Below are 19,647 nucleotides of genomic sequence, written 5' to 3' on the forward strand. Positions count from 1 at the left end.
TCCTTTTCCCCTCTTGCAGCCAATGGCTTGTTTGGTTCGAGTGTGGCCCTGGGCGCTGAGGATAGCTTGATTGATTTGAACATCAGCCCCAAATGGGTTTGCAGGTGGATCCCGGTCAGGGTGCATGTAGGAGTCTGCCTCACAATCTCTCCTCCTTCTCTCCTCCTCTCTCACCTTAAAAAAAAAAAAAAGAAAGAAGGAAAAGAAAAAGCCAGTTTCATTACAAAATGTGCTTGATGAAGCAGTATAAATTAATTTTATTGTCTTGACTCTTAACGCCTGTCTTTTTAATATTTTGTGTGATGAGATGAGAACTAGACCTGAAACACTTCTGCTACATCTTGAGGTATACAGGTTGTAGTGAGAAAAAGCACTTGTGTGATTGTTTGAATTGGGAGTTGAATTAGTTGCTTTTTTCGTGAAATACATTTTTACTTATAAAAACTAACAGACCCACTAAAGTTACTGTATTTGAGTATGTGGCAGTCTTTTGTTGAAAATGAAGTGAACCTGTCACTAAAAGGAAAACAACTGACAGTATCTGTTGCCAAATATAAAATAGAAATTTTTATGTGAAAATTTGAATTTTTTATTTTATTTTATTTTATTATTTTTTTTTTTTTGCATTTTTCTGAAGCTGGAAACAGGGAGAGACAGTCAGACAGACTCCCGCATGCGCCCGACCGGGATCCACCCGGCACGCCCACCATGGGACGATGCTCTGCCCACCAGGGGGCGATGCTCTGCCCATCCTGGGCGTGGCCATGTTGCGACCAGAGCCACTCTAGCACCTGAGGCAGAGGCTACAGAGCCATCCCCAGCGCCCGGGCCATCTTTGCTCCAATGGAGCCTCGGCTGCGGGAGGGGAAGAGAGAGACAGAGAGGAAAACGCGGTGGAGGGGTGGAGAAGCAAATGGGCGCTTCTCCTGTGTGCCCTGGCCAGGAATCGAACCCGGGTCCTCCGCACGCTAGGCCGACGCTCTACCGCTGAGCCAACCTGCCAGGGCGAAAATTTGAATTTTGAAACACATATACTACCAAGTGCTGACAGCTTCCTAGTACTTAAAGGCTTGTTTGATGAGATCACTGGTGACATTCACAAATGTGATTTTTTTTTTGATATTGTAATAATGAACACAATTTGATATTGTTTAATGACATTTGGAATATCTGCATAATTCAATTAACTAATACTGTTTATGTGACAATCTATAATATTACAAAATCATATATGAGTAAAAGGATCCATTCAAAGTACAAGATAGACTTCTAGCCAAGATAGACTTGACAGGGACACCTTATGGCTAATGATCTCATCTTTTCATGTACTTATTGACCATTTGTATGTTTATCTTCTTTGGAGAACTGTTTATGTAGATCTTTGCTCATGAAAAAAATGGAATTATTATTATTTTGTTTTCTTGAGAGAGGCAGGGAGAGAGAGACAGGAACATTAAGCTGCTCCTGTATGTGCCCTGACTGGGGAATCGAACTGGCAACCTCCACGCTCTGGGACGACACTCCAACCAATCGTGCTATCTGGCCAGAACTTTTTTTTTTTTTTTTAGAGACAGAGAGAGGACAGAATGGGGGAGGGAAGCATTCGTTAATCTACTCAGTTGTGCATTTATTGTTTGCTTCCCGTGTGCGACCTGATTGGGGATCGAACCCACAACCTTGTTCCTTGTTGTTTCAGGATGATGCTCTTTTTTGTGTGTGGCAGAGACGGAGAGAGGGACAGACAGACAGAAAGGGAGAGAGATGAGAAACATCAATTCTTTGTTGCGGCTCCTTAGTTGTTCATTGATTGATTTCTCGTATGTGCCTTGACCAGGGTGCTGGGGAACTACAGCAGACTGAGTGACCCCTTGCTCGAGCCAGCGACCTTGGGTCCAAGCTGGTGAGCCTTGCTGAAACCAGATGAGCCCGTGCTCAAGCTGCCGACCTCGGGGTCTTGAACCTGGGTCCTCTGCGTCCCAGTCTGACGCTCTATCCACAGGCATCAAGATGATGCTCTTAATTGACAGTGCTAACTCGCCAGGGCCTTATTATTATTTTTTTATTGTTGAACTGCAGTTTTATTTATTTTTATTATTATTATTTTTTTCCAGAAACAGAGAGAGAGTCAGAGAGAGGGATAGACAGAGACAGACAGACAAGAACGGAGAGATGAGAAGCATCAATCAGTTTTTCGTTGCAACACCTTAGTTGTTCATTGATTGCTTTCTCATATGTGCCTTGACCACAGGCCTTCAGCAGACTGAGTAACCCTTTGCTCGAGCCAGCGACCTTGGGTCCAAGCCGGTGAGCTGTTGCTCAAACCAGATGAGCCTGCACTCAAGCTGGCGACCTTGGGGTCTTGAACCTGGGTCGTCCGCATCTCATTCCGATGCTCTATTCACTGCACCACCGCCTGGTCAGGCTGCAATTTTATTTTTTGAGATATTATATTAGACTCTCCTTCCTCCAGACTTTGATATAACAGTGCTCTTCCTAGGCAGTTCAAGACCTTTCCAGGCTCAATAGTCATTATAAGACAGACACACACCACAGTGCTGGAAATAGCATGGTCACGGTGGCTTCGAGGTTTATGTTTTCTTGCTTCTGTCTCTTTAAACTCAGATATTCAGGTTGGATCTAGGTCCTCAATCTCTTTATCAGATATTCTCTAAACCTACTGCTGTGTTTGTCTTGCAGTTTCCTGGTGATGACATGGCCTCTGCCAGCTCCAGCCGGGCAGGAGTGACCCTGCCTTTTGAGAAGTCTCAGCTTACTTTGAAAGGTGAGTGGCACTGTGGGGAGTGTTAGTCATTTGAGGTACAGCCCAGTCTGTGGGGGAGAGGTGGAATTATACTACAGCTTGGTCTGGAGAGCCAAATTCTGTGCAATGGTTTAAGAGGGTAATTGTTCGTTCTCATAGGGTTTTTGTATTATAGCTGGAGTTCTTGACGAAGAAGGCGAAAAGGAACTTTCGGCAAAAATGATCTAAAACAGTGATTCTCTTATGTCCCAGGGCTCTTTTCTATCTCCACTTATTTGCTAAGTGATCTCATCCAGCCTCCTGGCTTTAACTGTCACCATTATAAAGTCACAGCAAATTTGTATCTCTAGTCTGACTTTTCCTCTGAACGCCAATAGCTCGCTCGTTCGTCTCCTCTTGAGTGTTTAGTGAGCATCCAAAATGTGACACATCTGGAACTGAGCTTTTGACATCCCCCCACATAGCCTGTATTCAGCTGGTCAGCACATCTGGTTGTGCCTGTCTTTAGAATGTATCCAGCTGCAGCCGCTTCTCACTGCCCCCACCGTCCCACAGACTGCCATCATCTCAACCTTCCTGCTTCTACCTTTTGCCCTCTTTCATCCTGCTGGTCACACAGCAGCCAGTGATCTTGCTAAAATGTAGGCTAGCTATTGTTAGTCCTCTTCTCAGACACATTCAGGGCTCTCCATCTCACTCAAGATGAAAGCTGAAGATCCCACATGACATGACCCCGTTTCTCACCCCGTTACTCTTCCAGTTACTCAGCTCTAGCCACGTGGCCTCTTTGCTACTCATTGACTATACCAGGCACATTCCTATCTCTGGGCCTTTGTACTTGCTATTTCCTCTGAATGAAATGCTTTGGGCTAGATATCTACCTTGCTTGCTTCCTTACTTTCTTTAGAGATTTACTCAAAAGTCACCTTCTTCAACCAGGTCTTCCTGATCTCCCCAGCCTCAGCTTCCCCACTTCTACCCCCTTTTCTACTTTTAATTTCTTTTCTCAGCCCCTGTCACCATTGAACACAATACATATTTTTATGTACTTCATTTATTGACTCTCTCTTTCAGTAGAATGTAAGCACTGTGACAGTAGAACCTTTTGTCTGTTTTGTTTGCTTTTGATACCTCAATGACCAGAACAGTACCTGACACTGGTAGGCCCTCAATAAAAATTGCTTGAGTGCAGGGTTGCTGGCTTAAGTGTGGGATCATGGACATGATCCCGTGGTTGCTGGCTTGAGCCCAAAGGTCACTGGCTCGAAGCCCAAGGTCGCTGGCTAGAGTCCAAGATCGCTGGCTTGAGTCCAAGGTTGGTGGCTTGAACAAGGGATTGCTGGCTCAGTTGGAGCCTCCCCCCCGCCCCGCCCTGGTCAAGGCACATATGAGAAGCAGTCAATGAACAACTAAAGTGCCATAAATATGAGTTGATGCTTCTCATTTCTCTCCCTTCCTATTTGTCTGTCTCTCATTCACTAAAAAGGAAAAAAAGCTCTTGAATGAAAGATGTTGCTTCAGAAGTGTTAGCCCTACAGAAGAGTCCCAGACTAAGAGGTGCCGGGGCTGGGGGAACTGCACTCAATGCCCGAGTTCAGACTTCTCAATGTGGTCATCCCGAGGCATCCTTGTATCTTTCGTCAATATATACCTATATATTTTTGATAGAGACAGAGTCAGAGAGAGGGACAGATAGGGACAGAGAAGAATGGAGAGAGATGAGAAGCATCAATTCTTCGTTGGACTGTTGCAGCACCTTAGTTGTTCATTGATTGCTTTTTCATATGTGCCTTGACCGATGAGAAGCATCAATTCTTCGTTGGACTGTTGCGGCACCTTAGTTGTTCATTGATTGCTTTTTCATATGTGCCTTGACCGTGGCTACAGCAGACCGAGTAACCCCTTGCTTGAGCCAGCAATCTTGGGCTCAAGCTGGTGAGCCTTGCTCAAACCAGATGAGCCTGCACTCAAGCAACCTCGGGGTTTTGAACCTGGGTCTTTCGCGTCCCAGTCTGACACTCTGTCCACTGCACCACTACCTGGTCAAGCTTTTTGGTCAATATTTTTAATTGTTGTTTTTTTCTTTTTGACAGAGACAGAGAGTCAGAGGGAGGGACATTTAGAGATAGACAGGAAGGGAGAGAGATGAGAAGCATCAATTCTTCATTGCAGCTCCTTAGTTGTTGATTGACTGCTTTCTTACATGAGCCTTGACTGAGGTGCTACAGCAGAGCGAGTGACCCCTTGCTCAAGCCAGCCACTTCGGGCTCAAGCCAGCGACTTTTGGACTCAACCTAGCGACCATGGGATCCTGTCTATGATCCCACACTCAAGCCAGTCACCCCGCGCTCAAGCCGGATGAGCCAATGCTCAAGCCAGCAACCTCGGTGTTTTGAACCTGGGTCCCCTGGGTCCCAGTCCGACCTCTATCCACTGTGCCACCGCCTGGTCAGGCTTATTTACTATATTCATATACTTTAATATTTTTTCTTTCCTTTAACCCTTCAGTGCCCGTACTTGGAGGAAACCAGTATTGTTAGTTTCTTGTGTGTCCCTTCCAAGATACATCAGAGGGGTTGTGTTTTTGAAATCTTGAGAGCCAGGTCACCTTCGCAGGGAGGAATACCCTGCTAGCAGTGTGTGGGAGTACCATCCCCACATCTTTACCAATTCAGTGTGTTGTCACACTTTTCTCGTTGCCAGTCTGATTGATAAAAAGTGGTTTTCTCAGCATAACTTTATTTTGCATTTCTAAAGCAATGTTTAGCAACTTATCATACATTTAAGGGAAATTTGTATTTCCTGTGGATTGCCTGTTTATATTCTTTGCCTCTTTCTTAGTGAGTTATTGACTTTTTAAATAGTCTTGATACATTGTAATTATTTTTCTTGGCATCTCATTGCTGTGCTGCTCCAGCTCTAGTGAGGAAGAAAAGGGTTAGAGTGAACTGATAGGGTTCTGACCATGGGACTACAGCCTTCACCGTTTTACCTAATAATTAGCAAGAGTGGATTAAAACAGAAGCCTGCCCATGGAACCTGGCAACATCCTGAGGTCCCTATTTTGGGTCTGTAAAATTTAGGAACATCTACTGACTTCTAACAGATTACTTTGTTGCCTTTTGTCAATGTGAAGTTTCTTATTAGTGTGGAAAGAGCTAACTTGATAATATAGGTGCTTTTCATTCTATATGCATATAATCTAGAGATGGGATTTGCTACTTCACTCCCATCCAGGAAAATGGTGGGGGAGAAAGAGAAAGAAGATATAACAATTTAAATAGTGTGGGTGGTTCTTCCTCCCATGCCCTTCATTGACAAAGCCTACAGTGCAGTTTGGGAGATGTTTCCTCCCATACCCTTCATTGACAAAGCGTACAGTGCAGTTTGGGAGATGTTTCCTCCCATGCCCTTCATTGACAAAGCGTACAGTGCAGTTTGGGAGATGTTTCCTCCCATGCCCTTCATTGACAAAGCCTACAGTGCAGTTTGGGAGATGTTTCCTCCCATGCCCTTCATTGACAAAGCCTACAGTGCAGTTTGGGAGATGTTTCCTCCCATGCCCTTCATTGACAAAGCCTACAGTGCAGTTTGGGAGATGTTTCCTCCCATGCCCTTCATTGACAAAGCCTACAGTGCAGTTTGGGAGATGTTACTCTGCTGTTGGCCTGTGTACTCTTGGGTCTTCTCATAGTACAATCCTAGCTAGTTTTGAGATTAAGTACATCAGGGTCCTTAAATTTAGCCAACTATTTAATCTGATATTTAACTTAAACAGTGGAAAACAAAGCACAGAAGAGCAAAAAGCTGAAACCTACTGAAATATAATGTATTGAGTTCTATTCTGGTGCCTTCCTAAGAGCTTTTCAAGGGTATAATTTTGGCCATATGTAATTTTTCCTTTATTTGTTGACTTTAAAAGTCAAATCCTATGAAAAGATGTGACTTCAATGAGCAGTAAATAAACTTTGTAGATAAACTTGCTCTTATCTTGATGCCTTTATTTTGGCTTGTCTTTTAGAAAAAGAAACATTCAATATATTACGCTGCTGACTAATTATAAATGAGAAGGAAACATGTTTCTTTCCAGTGGAGAGACCTGGCAGACCCCATGTTAACCAAGGAATCAGACTAGCATCCCCAATAGGACAGTCTGGTGTGGGCATGAATATATGATGTCATCTATGTAGTGTTCTTTTTTTTTGCATTTTTCCGAAGCTGGAAACAGAGAGGCAGTCAGACAGACTCCCACATGTGCCCAACCGGGATCCACCTGACATGCCCACCAGGGGGCGATGCTCTGCCCATCTGGGGCATCTCTCTGTTGCATCCAGAGCCATTCTAGCACCTGAGGCAAAGACCACAGAGCCATCCTCAGCGCCTGGGCCATCTTTGCTCCAATGGAGCCTCAGCTGCGGGAGGGGAAGAGAGAGACAGAGAGGAAGGAGAGGGGGAGGGGTGGAGAAGAAGATGGGTGCTTCTCCTGTGTACCCTGGCCGGGAATCAAACCCGGGACTTCCGCATGCCAGGCCGACACTCTACCACTGAGCCAACCAGCCAGGGCTATGTAGTGTTCTTAACAGAAATGTTCAATGTGAATCTGCTATGGGGAAATAATTAGAAAAATCCAGAATTTGGCATATTCTAGGTGACAGCTGGTGCAAGTCTTTAAAAATCATTGTCATGGAAAAAGAAGGGAGAGCATTCTAGATTTTAAAAGGTTAAGGAGACAACAACCAAATGCAACATGCTCATCTTTTTTGTTTGTTTGTTTGTTTTTTGTATTTTTCTGAAATTGGAAACGGGGAGGCAGTCAGACAGACTCCTGCGTGCGCCCAACCGAGATCCACCTGGCACGCCCACCAGGGGGCTCTGCCCATCTGGGGCGTTGCTCTGCTGCAACCAGAGCCATTCTAGCACCTGAGGCAGAGGCCACAGAGCCATCCTCAGCGCCCAGGCCAACTTTGCTCCAGTGGAGCCTTGGCTGTGGGAGGGGAAGAGAGAGACAGAGAGTAAGGAGAGGGGGAGGGGTGGAGAGGCAGATGGGCGCTTCTCCTGTGTGCCCTGGCCGGGAATCGAACCTGGGACTCCTGCATGCCAGGCCGACGCTCTACCACTGAGCCAACCAGCCAGGGCCCAACATGCTCATCTTGATTGGATCCTGGACTGGGGGAAAACAGTTATAAAAAATATGTTTGGGCCTGACCAGGCAGTGGCGCAGTGGGTAGAGCTTTGGACTGGGATGCGGAGAACCCAGGTTCAAAACCCTGAGGTCGCCGGCTTGAGTGCGGGCTCATCTGGGTTGAGCAAGGCTCACCAGCTTGAGCCTAGGGTCGCTGGCTTGAGCAAGGGGTCACTCAATCTGCTGTAGCCTCCTGGTCCAGGCACATATGAGAAAGCAATCACTGAACAACTAAGGTGCCGCAACGAAGAATTGATGCTTTTCATTTCTCTCCCTGCCTGTTTGTCCCTCTTTCTGACTTTCTCTCCGTCACACACACACAAAAATGTTTGGAACAAGTGAGGAAATTTGGATATGAAATGAATATTGAAATTGATAGAGGGAATACTGAATTTTTTTTTTGGTATAATAATGGTGGTATGGGTAGGTGGGAGAATGTCTTTATTCTTGGGAGTTACTCTCTGAAAGGATTTAAGGCTGATCTCTCATGATGTCTACAATTTACTTTCAGATGATTTGCCAGAAAAAAAGTGTGTGGACATATACATACACCCACACAAATGTAGATATAAATTTCATATATTTATATACTATGAGATCCAGTAGGGTAGTCTTTATAGCCCCATTGAACTATTTACATTAGAAGTAAGTTAATTGTTCGATTCCTTGGTCAGGGCACATAAAAGAACAGCTGGATGTTCCTGTCTGTCTCTCTACCTACTTCTCTTGAAAAAACCTCCCAAAAGTAACTTAATTAAATTAATATCCTCAGTTGTGCTAGCCATATTTCAGTGCTCAGTAGCCATATGTATCACATAGCAATGCATTGGGTAGAGCTGGTGCAGAACATTTCGTTACCACAGAAGTTCTCTTGAATAGCACTGCTATAAACACACAGAAGGAAAAAAAGCAAATGTGGCAAATTGGTAACAGTTGGTGAAGAGCATATGATTATTCTATTCTTTCACTTTTCTATACATAGGGAACTGCAAAATAAGACTACTACCTGCACCATGTGATCCTAGATTGGACCAGAAAAACAATTCTCTTTTGTTAAAATAGACTTTGATAGAACATTTGACAAAATTTGAGTAAGGTCTGTATATGAGAATTAGTATTAAAGAATGCTGAATTTCCTGTAGTATGATATTTATACTATGGTTGGATTAGAAAATACTTTGTTCTTAGACATACACACTGAAGTATTTAGGAGTAAAGGGGCACATAGCCTCTGCAACTCACTTCCAAAGTTTCAGGGAAAAAATGTGTATATGTATGAGAAAAAGTGAGGGGAGACACAGAGAATAATAAGGCAAATATAGTAAAAAGTTAATATTTGGTGACTGGGTGAAAAGTTTATGGGGATTCTTTGTATTGCAGCTTTTCTAAAAACTGCTGAAATTATTTTAAAAAAAAAAGAAAAAATCTAGGGGACAAAGTAGAGGACAAAAAAGGAAACATCATGGCAGAGTTCATAGACTTGGTCTGGGAGCTGGGAGACTTGAATTTAGGCTCAGGTCTGGCTCTGACTAGCTCTAGGATTTTGATATGCTATTTCACCTCCCTGGATATTAGTTGGCTAAATTATTATTATCAAGAAAGAGAGAGAGACAGGAAGGGAGAAAGATGAGAAGCATCAATTCTTCATTGCAGCACCTTAGTTGTTTATTGACTGCTTTCTCTTATGTGCCTTGATGGTGGTGGTGGTGGGAGCTACAGCAGAGTGAGAGACCCCTTGCTCAAGCCAGGGACCTTGGGTTTTAAGCCAATGACCGTGGGCTTTAAGCCAGCGATCTTTGGGCTCAAGCCAGCAACCATGGGATCATGTTGATGATCACACGCTCAAGCCAGTGACCCTGTGCTTAAACTGGTGAGCCTGCACTCAAGCTGATGACCTTGGGGTTTGAAACCTGAGACCTCAGCATCTCAAGTTGATGCTCTATACACCACTGATTAGGCAGTTGGCCAAATTATTAAGTAAAGAATTTGAACTTGTTGGTTTTAAAGAAACTGTCTAGGTCAAAATTATAGGACTAATTATAATTAGTCCCTTTTTTTTTTTTCCAAGTTAAGGGCCTGCATGCAGAGCTACTCCTGCACCACCAGGTGGCCTCAGTTAACCTGGTCTGTGTGTAAAGTATTTCATTTTTACCCTGGGCCATATTTCCCAAGTCCTGACCTTTTTCTTCCTAGTACCTTCCCTGCTGTGCCTGAGTCTTAGCCGCAGCTTTTGGTGGTGGTGTTCTCTGGCTTCCTCTCTTATGGGCCTGGAGGAGAGAGCTGTTGCTAAAAACAATGCAGAGGTGGGTTTGTCCTTTGCCAAATTGTGGACCCTTTTAGGACTGTCACCTCTCAGAAGGGTCTGGGAGGGCGAGGTTGCTAACTGTCGGCAGAGGGGAGCTCGGGCTAGGACAGTATTGCCACCATGGGTAAGGAATATCAGTAATACGCTCTGATTTGGGGCATAGGATTGATGATGTCTAGATGTGCTTCCTCCTAATGACCTGGAGTTTCCACCAGGGCAAATATATACTCTAAGTAAGAGGAGCTAGTCTAGCCTGGAGTGGGTACTAGCTTAGCTTGTGTGCTCTTAGTTCCTGGCTTGCTGGTGCCAGGTGAACATCAGAATGCTGCCACATGAAGAGGAAGTGCAGATGGTTAACGAGCACATGGAAAAAATAGTCTCATTAGTAATTTAAGAAAAGCATTAGAACAAATAAGTAAAGTCTGGTAATGACACGCAGCATGGTGTAGTCAGGCTGCCCAGTTGCACATCCTGGCTCGCAGCTCGGCTGTGTTGCCTGGGGCAGTGACCTCGCTTCCTCAAGCCTGTTTCCTCCTGGGTGAAATGAGGGTGATGATATACCATTCCCTGCCTCGCGAGTTCATTGTGAGGGTTCGATGAGACAATCTGTACATAGCATAGTATTTGTAAAAAGTACTCATTAAGTTTTAGTTATTATCTTATACCAACTTTTTTTAACTTAAAAGATATTTGCATATAATGAAAAAATATTGTATGCAATGTTCTGTAGTGTTTGGTGAAATGGAGATATTCCTATAATGCCCATGGACATCTCCATAGGTTTACCCTTTTGGGGAGGAATTAAGCAGTTTTAAGAACTTTAAAAAAATGTTCAGATCCTTTGGAAGAATACTCAGAATTGTAAGAGATAATGTATACACATTTGTGGTAATTGTCCCAGAGCAAAAAAATTAGAATCAATCTATTAGTCAGTGAAAGTACAGTTAACTAAATTATGGCATGTTTTTATAATGGGCTTATATTATTTCAGCCTTTTAAATTGGGTTTTGGAGGAGAAGAATTTGCAAAGAATTGGGAACATAAAAGGTGAAAATCTAGAAAGTCTGGATGTCCCAACATCTTGTTTTAGGTTAGGAGTGATTTTTGTTTCTTATGCCTCATATTTTTAAAAAGAAACAGCAAGAAAGAGTGAGACCATCTGCCACAGGGGGGCAGCTGGGAGCCTTCTGCCTCATCCTTGACTGTCTTTCTTTCCCCTCCAGTGGTGTCAGCTAAGCCCAAGGTGCATAACCGCCAACCTCGAATTAACTCGTTTGTGGAAGTGGCTGTGGATGGACTCCCCAGTGAGACCAAGAAGACTGGGAAGCGAATTGGGAGCTCCGAGCTTCTCTGGAATGAGATCATCATTTTGTAAGAGAAAGTCCCTTCTCTTTGAATGCAGTGACATGGGAGAAAGAGAGACGGCACTCCAAGGGGGTTGTGGGAAATCCAGGTGTCCTGCGGAGCCTCCAATTCTTCTGCCTTTGGTGCCAAAGGTGCCTCTCTTTAAAGGTTTCCACATCATTGAGCTCACAGAGTGCTCAGTCTTAGCTAGGTGGTTACAGGGTCAGCTTTGGGGGGAAGGGGTTATGTGAGCCTTGTCCTGTTTTGGGGTCTTCTCCCCCTTCCAAGTTTTCAGCAATATCTGTTTTCTTTTAAGCCAGCGATTTTCAACCAGTGTGCCTCAAGAATTTTTAATACATGCAATACCTGACTGTTTAGTCAGGGGCACTGACCTCTTCTCCCTTAGATTGTTGAATAAAAAAATGATGACAGCCAACACTACAATAGCTCTTCAGTGTGAATGATCAAAATTATACTTTTTTTTTTGTCAGATTGGCAAAAAAATATATTTTTTGGTGTGCTGCAGAATTTTAGTAATTACTTTATGTGTGTGTTGAGATGAAAAAGGTTGAAAATTGCTGTTCTCCGCGTTAAGAGTGCCTGTTCTGCTGAATATGATGAATCAAGTATTTGTTTTTCAGGAATGTCACGGCCCAGAGCAACTTAGATTTGAAGGTCTGGAGCTGCCATACCTTACGAAATGAACTGCTAGGCACCGCCTCGGTCAACCTCTCCAATGTCCTGAAGAACAATGGGGGCAAAAGTACGTATGGTGAAGGGGTGGCTAATGGGAATCATTTATGTCGGTGGGGAGAAGAATTTGGATGCATGGATTTTTCTCCACATGGCTGATAAACCTGGTGATATCCCTTCCTCCAGGACCAGGGCTGCAGTGACTTTGCTCCCCACGGATGCTGGCCGTGGGCTTTAAGGGAAGCTGAATGCTTCTTTTTGCAGAACTCAGCCCCCTGTCCCAGGGGCTGTAGTGGTGGGGTGCCATGATGTGTCTCCTTGATCGATTGCTTCACAGGGACCAGTGCTTTTCCTCGGCCTCTGCCTGTCTTTGCCCAGTCCAGGAGATAAGGGACACGTAGACTCAAACTGGCAAATGCCTCCAGCCTACACCGTTACTCTCCTAGCCTGAGTCCTGGAACAGAACAAAGGATCTGCATGTGTGCGCATGTGTGTCGGTGTGGGATGATGTTACAGATGGTGCCCTGTGCTTAATAGGCACTCAATAAACCTTTGTTGGATGTCAGAATGTGATGCAAGCTCTATCATAATTATTCAGGTTGCCTCTGCTGCGCAGAAATCTAAACCCTAACATCTGTTTATTGTTGTTTGTGGGCAGTGGCATAACCGTGGCTGTGGTATCTGAACCCTCTTCATAAAGCCTCTATTCAGAGCAGTACCATATGTGGCAAGGCAAAGTCTCCTTTTTCTCCTGAAGGCGGCTGTCTAGAAAATATTTTCTGACAGTCGATTTAACTTCAGAGAGGTGTGTGTGGGGACGTGTGGAGTTGCAGGAAGAGCGCTGCATTAATTCGAGTCCTTTCTCTCTGGGCCTGTCCTCTCTGACGGGCCACTCTGGTGGCGGCTGTGGCTCCCCTGGTCCTTTCCTTCCTGCTGGCCACACAGAGATGCGGTGAACCCACCTGGCTAGGGGAATTGCTTAAAGCCAGATGTAGGTCTCTATTTTAATTCTGCAGGGAACTCCCTGATGCTCTGCCTTCTGAGTTGGTCTTTATTTTCCCAACTTTGGGCTACCTTTTATGATTTCATTCTCAAGGTGGATTATATTTATTATGTCATTTGGAAAGAGACATGTGGGCATTCTCGCATTCGAATCAGCAGCCAACGTGAGTGTCCTTTTCTTTCCTTCTTCATTTGTCTAGTTAATATACTTTTGCTTTTGATCACAAAAGTAGTTGTAGGAAACCTGGGAATTACAAAAAAGCACACAGGCGCACAAAGAAAAGAAAATTCTGTAAGCACAGCACCTAGTGATAATTTTTAATATTTTGATATGTACCTGAGCTCTTTTCCTATATGCAAACATATATTAATACAATATTTATCACTGAAACAAAATTGAGATCATAGATCAACATAGTATTTTTCAGCATGTCTTCTTCTCTTGAAATTGTATCAAATATCTTTATTTACTTATTTTTAATTATTATAAAATACATATAACATCAAATTTACCATCTTAATCTCTTTTAAGTGTATAGGTCAGCGAGCGGCATTAAGTGCATTCACATGATCACGCAGCCATCACCACCAACCGTCTCCTGGACTTCTTCATCGCCCAACTTCAGCCTCTTCCCATTAAACCACAACTCCCCTTTCCCTTCCTTTTCTTAACCCCTCACTGTTCTACTCTCTGCCTCTCTGACTATTCTGGGTCCCTCACATAAGTGGAATCGTACAGTATTTGCCTTTCTGTTACAGGCTTACTTCAGTTAACACAATGTCCTCAAGGTTCATTCATGTTGTAGCATGTGTCAGAATCTCCTTTTTAATGATTGAATAGTATTCCATTGTATGACTATACCATTCATTTATTGTATGAATGAATTTTGTTTATTCAGTATGCTTGGACCACTTTCACCTTTTTCCTATTGTACGTAGTGCTGTTATGAACAAGAGCATACACACATCTCTTTAAGTCCCTGCTTTCAGCTCTTTTGGATACATACCTGGAAGCTGAATTATGGCATCATGTGTTATTTCTATTTTTAATTTTTTGAGGCACCATCATACTGTTTTCCATAGCTCCTGTTCCATAAAATATATCAACATAGCTGTAATTTTCCTTCCAAAATGCAGTTTTTATTGACTGTCTGGTAGTCGTCTCAGATGCCTGTGTGAACAACCAAACATTTGGATAGATGTCAGTATTTCACAAGTCACAAATAATGCTGTGATAGACTTGAATGTTTTAAAATCTTTGTGCCCACTGTTTTAAATTTACTTGAGATAAATTATTGAACATGAGCTTGCTAAGTTTAAATATTTTTTAAGGTTTTTGACACACATTTGCCAGGTTACCCTCCAGAAAAGTTCTAACAATGTACCCTCCCATCAGCTGTGGCTGAGAGTGCTGGTTCTGTTGCACCTTGGTATTTGTCGGATGTATTTGTAAGAAAAATTTTTTTTCTTTTTTTAAACCTATTTGGTAATTAACATTTTTTCAGATTTGCCTTATCTCTTTCTTTTTTTGGCTGTGGCATTTTAAAGTAAATTACAGGTATCTCAACATTTTATCCTAGAATCGTCAACATGCATCCCTTAAAAATCAGACATTTTCTTCAATAATGACTATGCCAGCATCGCACCTGTCACATTGACATGGATTCCTTATTATTACCTGTTACCCAGGTTATAGTATATTCAATTTTGCGATTTGTCTCGAGGTTTGCTTGCATCTGGATTTGGCCCAGGTCCTCTTGTTGCATTTGGTTGTTATTTCTGGGACGTCCCCTCACCTCTACCTCACCTTCTCTGACATATTGGAGGCGATGCAGTGTCTTGAAGTGTGTTTATTGCCTTAGCTCATTTTTATATTGGAGTGTGCAGTTTTTGCTTCTAGTTTTAAAAGAGCTCTTTATATGTTAACGCTAGTATTCTTTGTCTTAAGATTTCTAAATGTTTTAATAATAATTTTTCATTTGCATTTTGATTTTGTAGGTTTTATTTTTCTTTATTCCAAATAGATGTTTTAAAGTTTTTGTAGTCGGATCTGTAATCCTTTGAAATTTCTGTCTTGTCTTTTATGCTTTGAAAGGCTTTCCCTCATTCTGAGATCAGGTAACCTCTTTTTTTCCTAGTCCATTGTGATTTTATTTTTTACATTTTATCCTTCATTCAAATGAATTTATTTTTGTGCACAATGTGAATAGGGATCTATTTAAGTTTTCCCAAATAGCTAACTGATTGTTTTAATGCTGCTTATTGAATAATCCAGCTATTTCCCCCACTGATTTGATTTGCTACCTTTGGTATATATTGAAAACATATCTATACTTGAGCCTCTTTAGGGACTTTCCATTTCATTTGTTTTATTTATTTATTAAATTTTTTTTTAAAAATTGATTTTAGAGAGACAAAGAGAAGAAGGGGGAGAGAGAGAGAAGCATTCATTGTTGTTCCACTTAGTTGTGCATTCATTGGTTGCTTCCCATATGCGCCCTGTCCGGTGATCTGCAGCCTTGGTGTTTTTAGGATGATGCTCTGACTGAGCTAACCTCATTTGTTGTTTTAAAATCACTCTGTCTTAGCTATTGTCACATTATGTTTTAATATCTGACAGTTCAAGTTTCTCTTTTCCAAATCTTCCTCCTTCTTTGCGTATAGGACATGATCACATGAACTAAATTATTTTGTCAGGTTCTCTCCTCTTCCTACTTTCCTCCCCTCAAATCCTTGAGATTTTACTAGAATCCTAGCATTTGTAAAGTTCCTTTATGGAGAATTTCCATACTGATTCTTCCTACCCAGGAATATGGGATGTCTCTAAATTCATTCAATTTTTTTTTTTTAAGTAAGTGAGAGGCTGGAGGCAGGGAGGCAAAGATAGACTCCTGCATGCACCCCAATCGGGATCCACCTGGAATGCTCCTTACAGGGCAATGCTCTGCCCATCAGGGGCCGCTGATCCATTGCTCGGCAACCGAGCTATTTCAGCGCTTGAGGTGAGGCCATGGAGCTATCCTCAGCACCTGGGGCAAAATTGCCCAAACCATTCAAGCCATGGCTGCAGGAGGGAGAGAGAGAGAGAGAAAGAAATGAGAGGGGGAGGGGTGGAGAAGCAGATGGTCGCCTCTTCTATGTGTCCTGACCAGTAATCAAACCCGGGACTTCCATATATTGGGCTGATGCTCTACCACAGAGCCAACTGACCAGGGCCTATTCAATCATTTTGAAGTTATCTTTTGATACACTTTTAATATTAAAAGTAATTTTGATATCATTTCCTATTATGTCTTCTAATGTAGTGTTGTTAGTATACGAGTATTTCTGCATTTTCTTTTTATGTCTGTCAGTTGTTGAATTCCTAGTATAGGTTTAAATGTTTTCTTTTGGCATTTCTTGGGAGACATTTATGTGATGTTTAAGACTGATAGTTTTTCTTATCTTAGGAGATAATTATACTTCTTTTTCTTGTGAGTGCTTTGCATACACTTTCCTGTGTCAGTGGTGATGTAGCAGGTGTCCTGCTTTGTCTGATAGCCATGCTTCTAGTGACTCTTCTGTGTGTATTAATTTCCTAATAGTAACAATCTTTAGAACTTCTGGAATATACCTACTTGTTCATGCTAGATTATTTCATGAAAGTTTTGTTAGAATTGCTTGTTAATATTTTATTTGGAGTTTTTCCATCTACATATATTCCTAAGTGACGTTTGTCTGTACTTTTGTACTATTTTTGTCAGCTTTGGATTTGAGGTTAAGCTAATTTTATACAGTAAGTTGAAGTGCTTTCCAACTTCAGGAACAGACTGTATAACATGGGAATTATCTGTTCCATGAGTACAGGAAAGAGCTCACCCATAAAACCAACTGGGTCTGGCAGCTTTCTTTGAAATAATTCTTTGATGACTTTTTCAGTATTTCCCCCCCATAATGATTGATTTGTTCAACTTTTCTGATTCATCTTGCATAAGTTTAAAAAAATAATATTTTCTTATTGATTATTTTTAGAGAGAAAGAGGGAAGCATTCATTTGTTGTTCCACTTAGTTGTACATTTGTTAGTTGCTTCCCATATGTGCCCTGACTGGGAATTGAACCCACAACCTTGGTATTTCCGGATGGTGCTCTAACCAACTGAGCTAACTGGCCAGGGCCATCTTGCATCAATTTTGATAATTTATAATTCTGAGAAAATTGTTTCATGAGATTTTCAAATTTATTAGTATAAAGATTTAAAATAACATTCTATATTAATTAGAAAATGTTTCTAATTTTTCTCACTTTTGGTTTTTGTGTTTTTTCCCCAAGTTTTTTCTTGACTAGTTTAAACATTTTTGCTAAACATTTTGCTTAAACATTTTTAATTGATTTTTTACAGGACAACTTCTTGGGTTTATCTATTAATTATAACATTTTCTAATGTTAATTTCCATTTTTAACTTTATTTTTTTCAATATTACATGTACTAATTTATTCAGTCAGTCGGTAAGTCGTCTCTAACTTTGGAGTTGAAAGCCTAGTGCATTTATTTTTTTCCTTCTTGTTTAATAATGAAAATGTTCTTGTTAGAGTTAAAGTGAAAGAGAGGTTATTATGAAGCAGTGAGACAGAGTGGCTGCCTCACAGACAGAACAGCCCCTCTTTCACAGGATTTGCTTTCTTTATTGAGGTTAGTTTCATGGGGGGGGGAGTAGCATATTCAATAAGGGGGATGAAATACAGGTTTTTCCAGGGAAAGGGGTGGAGAATTTCTCAGAGGAATTCATTGGCCATATTGTGTTTTTATATGGGCTTTTCCATTTCTAATCATGACATGAGGGGTGTGTCATTTAGCATGCTAATATATTGCAATGAGTATATAATGAGGCTAGGGGTTACCATTAGGGAAATTAGTCACCATGTTGGATGGAGCTGATCTCTGCTGGTTTTAAGCCCTAAATCCAGTGTAAGTAGGTAGTCTTCCTCATAAACACTGTTGCTTTTAACTTTTTTTTTTTTTTGTGGTAGAGACAGAGTCAGAGAGAGGGACAGACAGACAGGAAGGGAGAGAGATGAGAAACATCAATTCTTTGATGTGGCTCCTTAGTTGTTCATTGATTGATTTCTCATATGTGTCCTGACGGGGCGGGGGGGCTACAGCAGACTGAGTGACTCCCTGCTTGAGTCAGTGACCTTGGGTCCTAGCTGGTGAGCCCCGCCCAAACCAGATGAGCCCGCGCTCAAGCTGGCGACCTTGGGGTCTCGAACCTGGGTCCTCCACATCTTAGTCCGACGCTCTATCCACTGCGCCACCGCTTGGTCAAGCTGTTGCTTGAACTTGCCTGATTCCACCCCCCCCCCATTCAATTTTTTTTCTTTTGGGAAAAGTACACAAATCTTAAGCGATACACATTTTGATGAATATTTGTATATGTTCACATTTGTGTAATCACCACTCAGATCAAGACAGAGAAAGAGTCCAGAACCCCTGCATGCCTTCTCCTACCCTGAGATAACCACTATTCTGACTTCTATCACTGTTGATTAGCATTGCCTATTCTTGAATTTCATATCAGTGAAGTCATACAGTATGTTTTCTTGTGCCTTGCTTACATCATATCTGTGAGAGCCATCCATGTTTTTACACGTGACAATAGTGCTTTTTATTGGGGTGTAGTATTCTAATACATAAATATACCATGATTTATTTGCCTATTTGGTTGGTGGACATTTGGGCCGTTTTCAGATTGATGCCATCATGAGCAAAGCTAAGAACATTCTTTTTTTATTTCTCTGAGAAAGAGAAGAAGGAAGAGAGGTGAGAAGCATCAGCTCATAGTTATGACACTTTTAGTTGTTCATTGATTGCTTCTCATATGTGTTGTGATTGGGGTAGGGGGCTCTAGCTGAACCCGTGACCATGGGATCACGTTGATGATCCTACGCCCAAGTCGGTGACCCTGTGCTCAAGCTGACGACCTCAGGGTTTCGAACCTGGGTCCTCCATCCCAGGTTGATGCGCTATCCACTTTGCTGCTACCAGTCAGGGGGAACATTCTTACATGTGTATTTTAGAGGACATGTACATGCATTTCCATGGAGTATATTCATATCTAGGGGCCTTGGTTCCTCGGGTGGATCTGTGTTTAGCATTAGTAGATACTGGCAGTTTTCTGGTGGTGAACTGTTTACCATCATACATTTTGTTGTGTTCTTCTGCTCATTGTTTGCAGTTACTGTTGTGATTTTTCCCTTTGAGCCCAGAGTGGTTTGGGAGAATGTTCTCTAAGTTTCCAGGACTTCTATTGTTTGTGGTAGCAGCTGCAGCTCCTGCTGCTCTCAACAGTACCAGCCTTAGCACTTTGTCTGGATGGGTTGA

The 19,647-nt window shown here is 42.2% G+C and overlaps 1 protein-coding gene across 3 annotated transcripts in view; it reads left to right on the forward strand.

Annotated features, from left to right (window-relative positions):
• WWP2 (WW domain containing E3 ubiquitin protein ligase 2) overlaps positions 1-19,647 on the forward strand; it is a 153,729-nt gene that overhangs the window by 20,868 nt on the left and 113,214 nt on the right. For all 3 annotated transcript variants that reach the window (XM_066242088.1, XM_066242089.1, XM_066242090.1), the window contains exons 2-4: positions 2,698-2,782; positions 11,472-11,619; positions 12,234-12,355. In XM_066242088.1, the coding sequence (XP_066098185.1) occupies positions 2,713-2,782; positions 11,472-11,619; positions 12,234-12,355 (340 nt within the window). In that variant the 5' untranslated portion in view covers positions 2,698-2,712. The remainder of the gene's footprint in view (positions 1-2,697; positions 2,783-11,471; positions 11,620-12,233; positions 12,356-19,647) is intronic.

This window comes from Saccopteryx bilineata, chromosome 9 (genome assembly GCF_036850765.1).
Source record: "Saccopteryx bilineata isolate mSacBil1 chromosome 9, mSacBil1_pri_phased_curated, whole genome shotgun sequence".
Classification (NCBI taxonomy): domain Eukaryota; kingdom Metazoa; phylum Chordata; class Mammalia; order Chiroptera; family Emballonuridae; genus Saccopteryx; species Saccopteryx bilineata.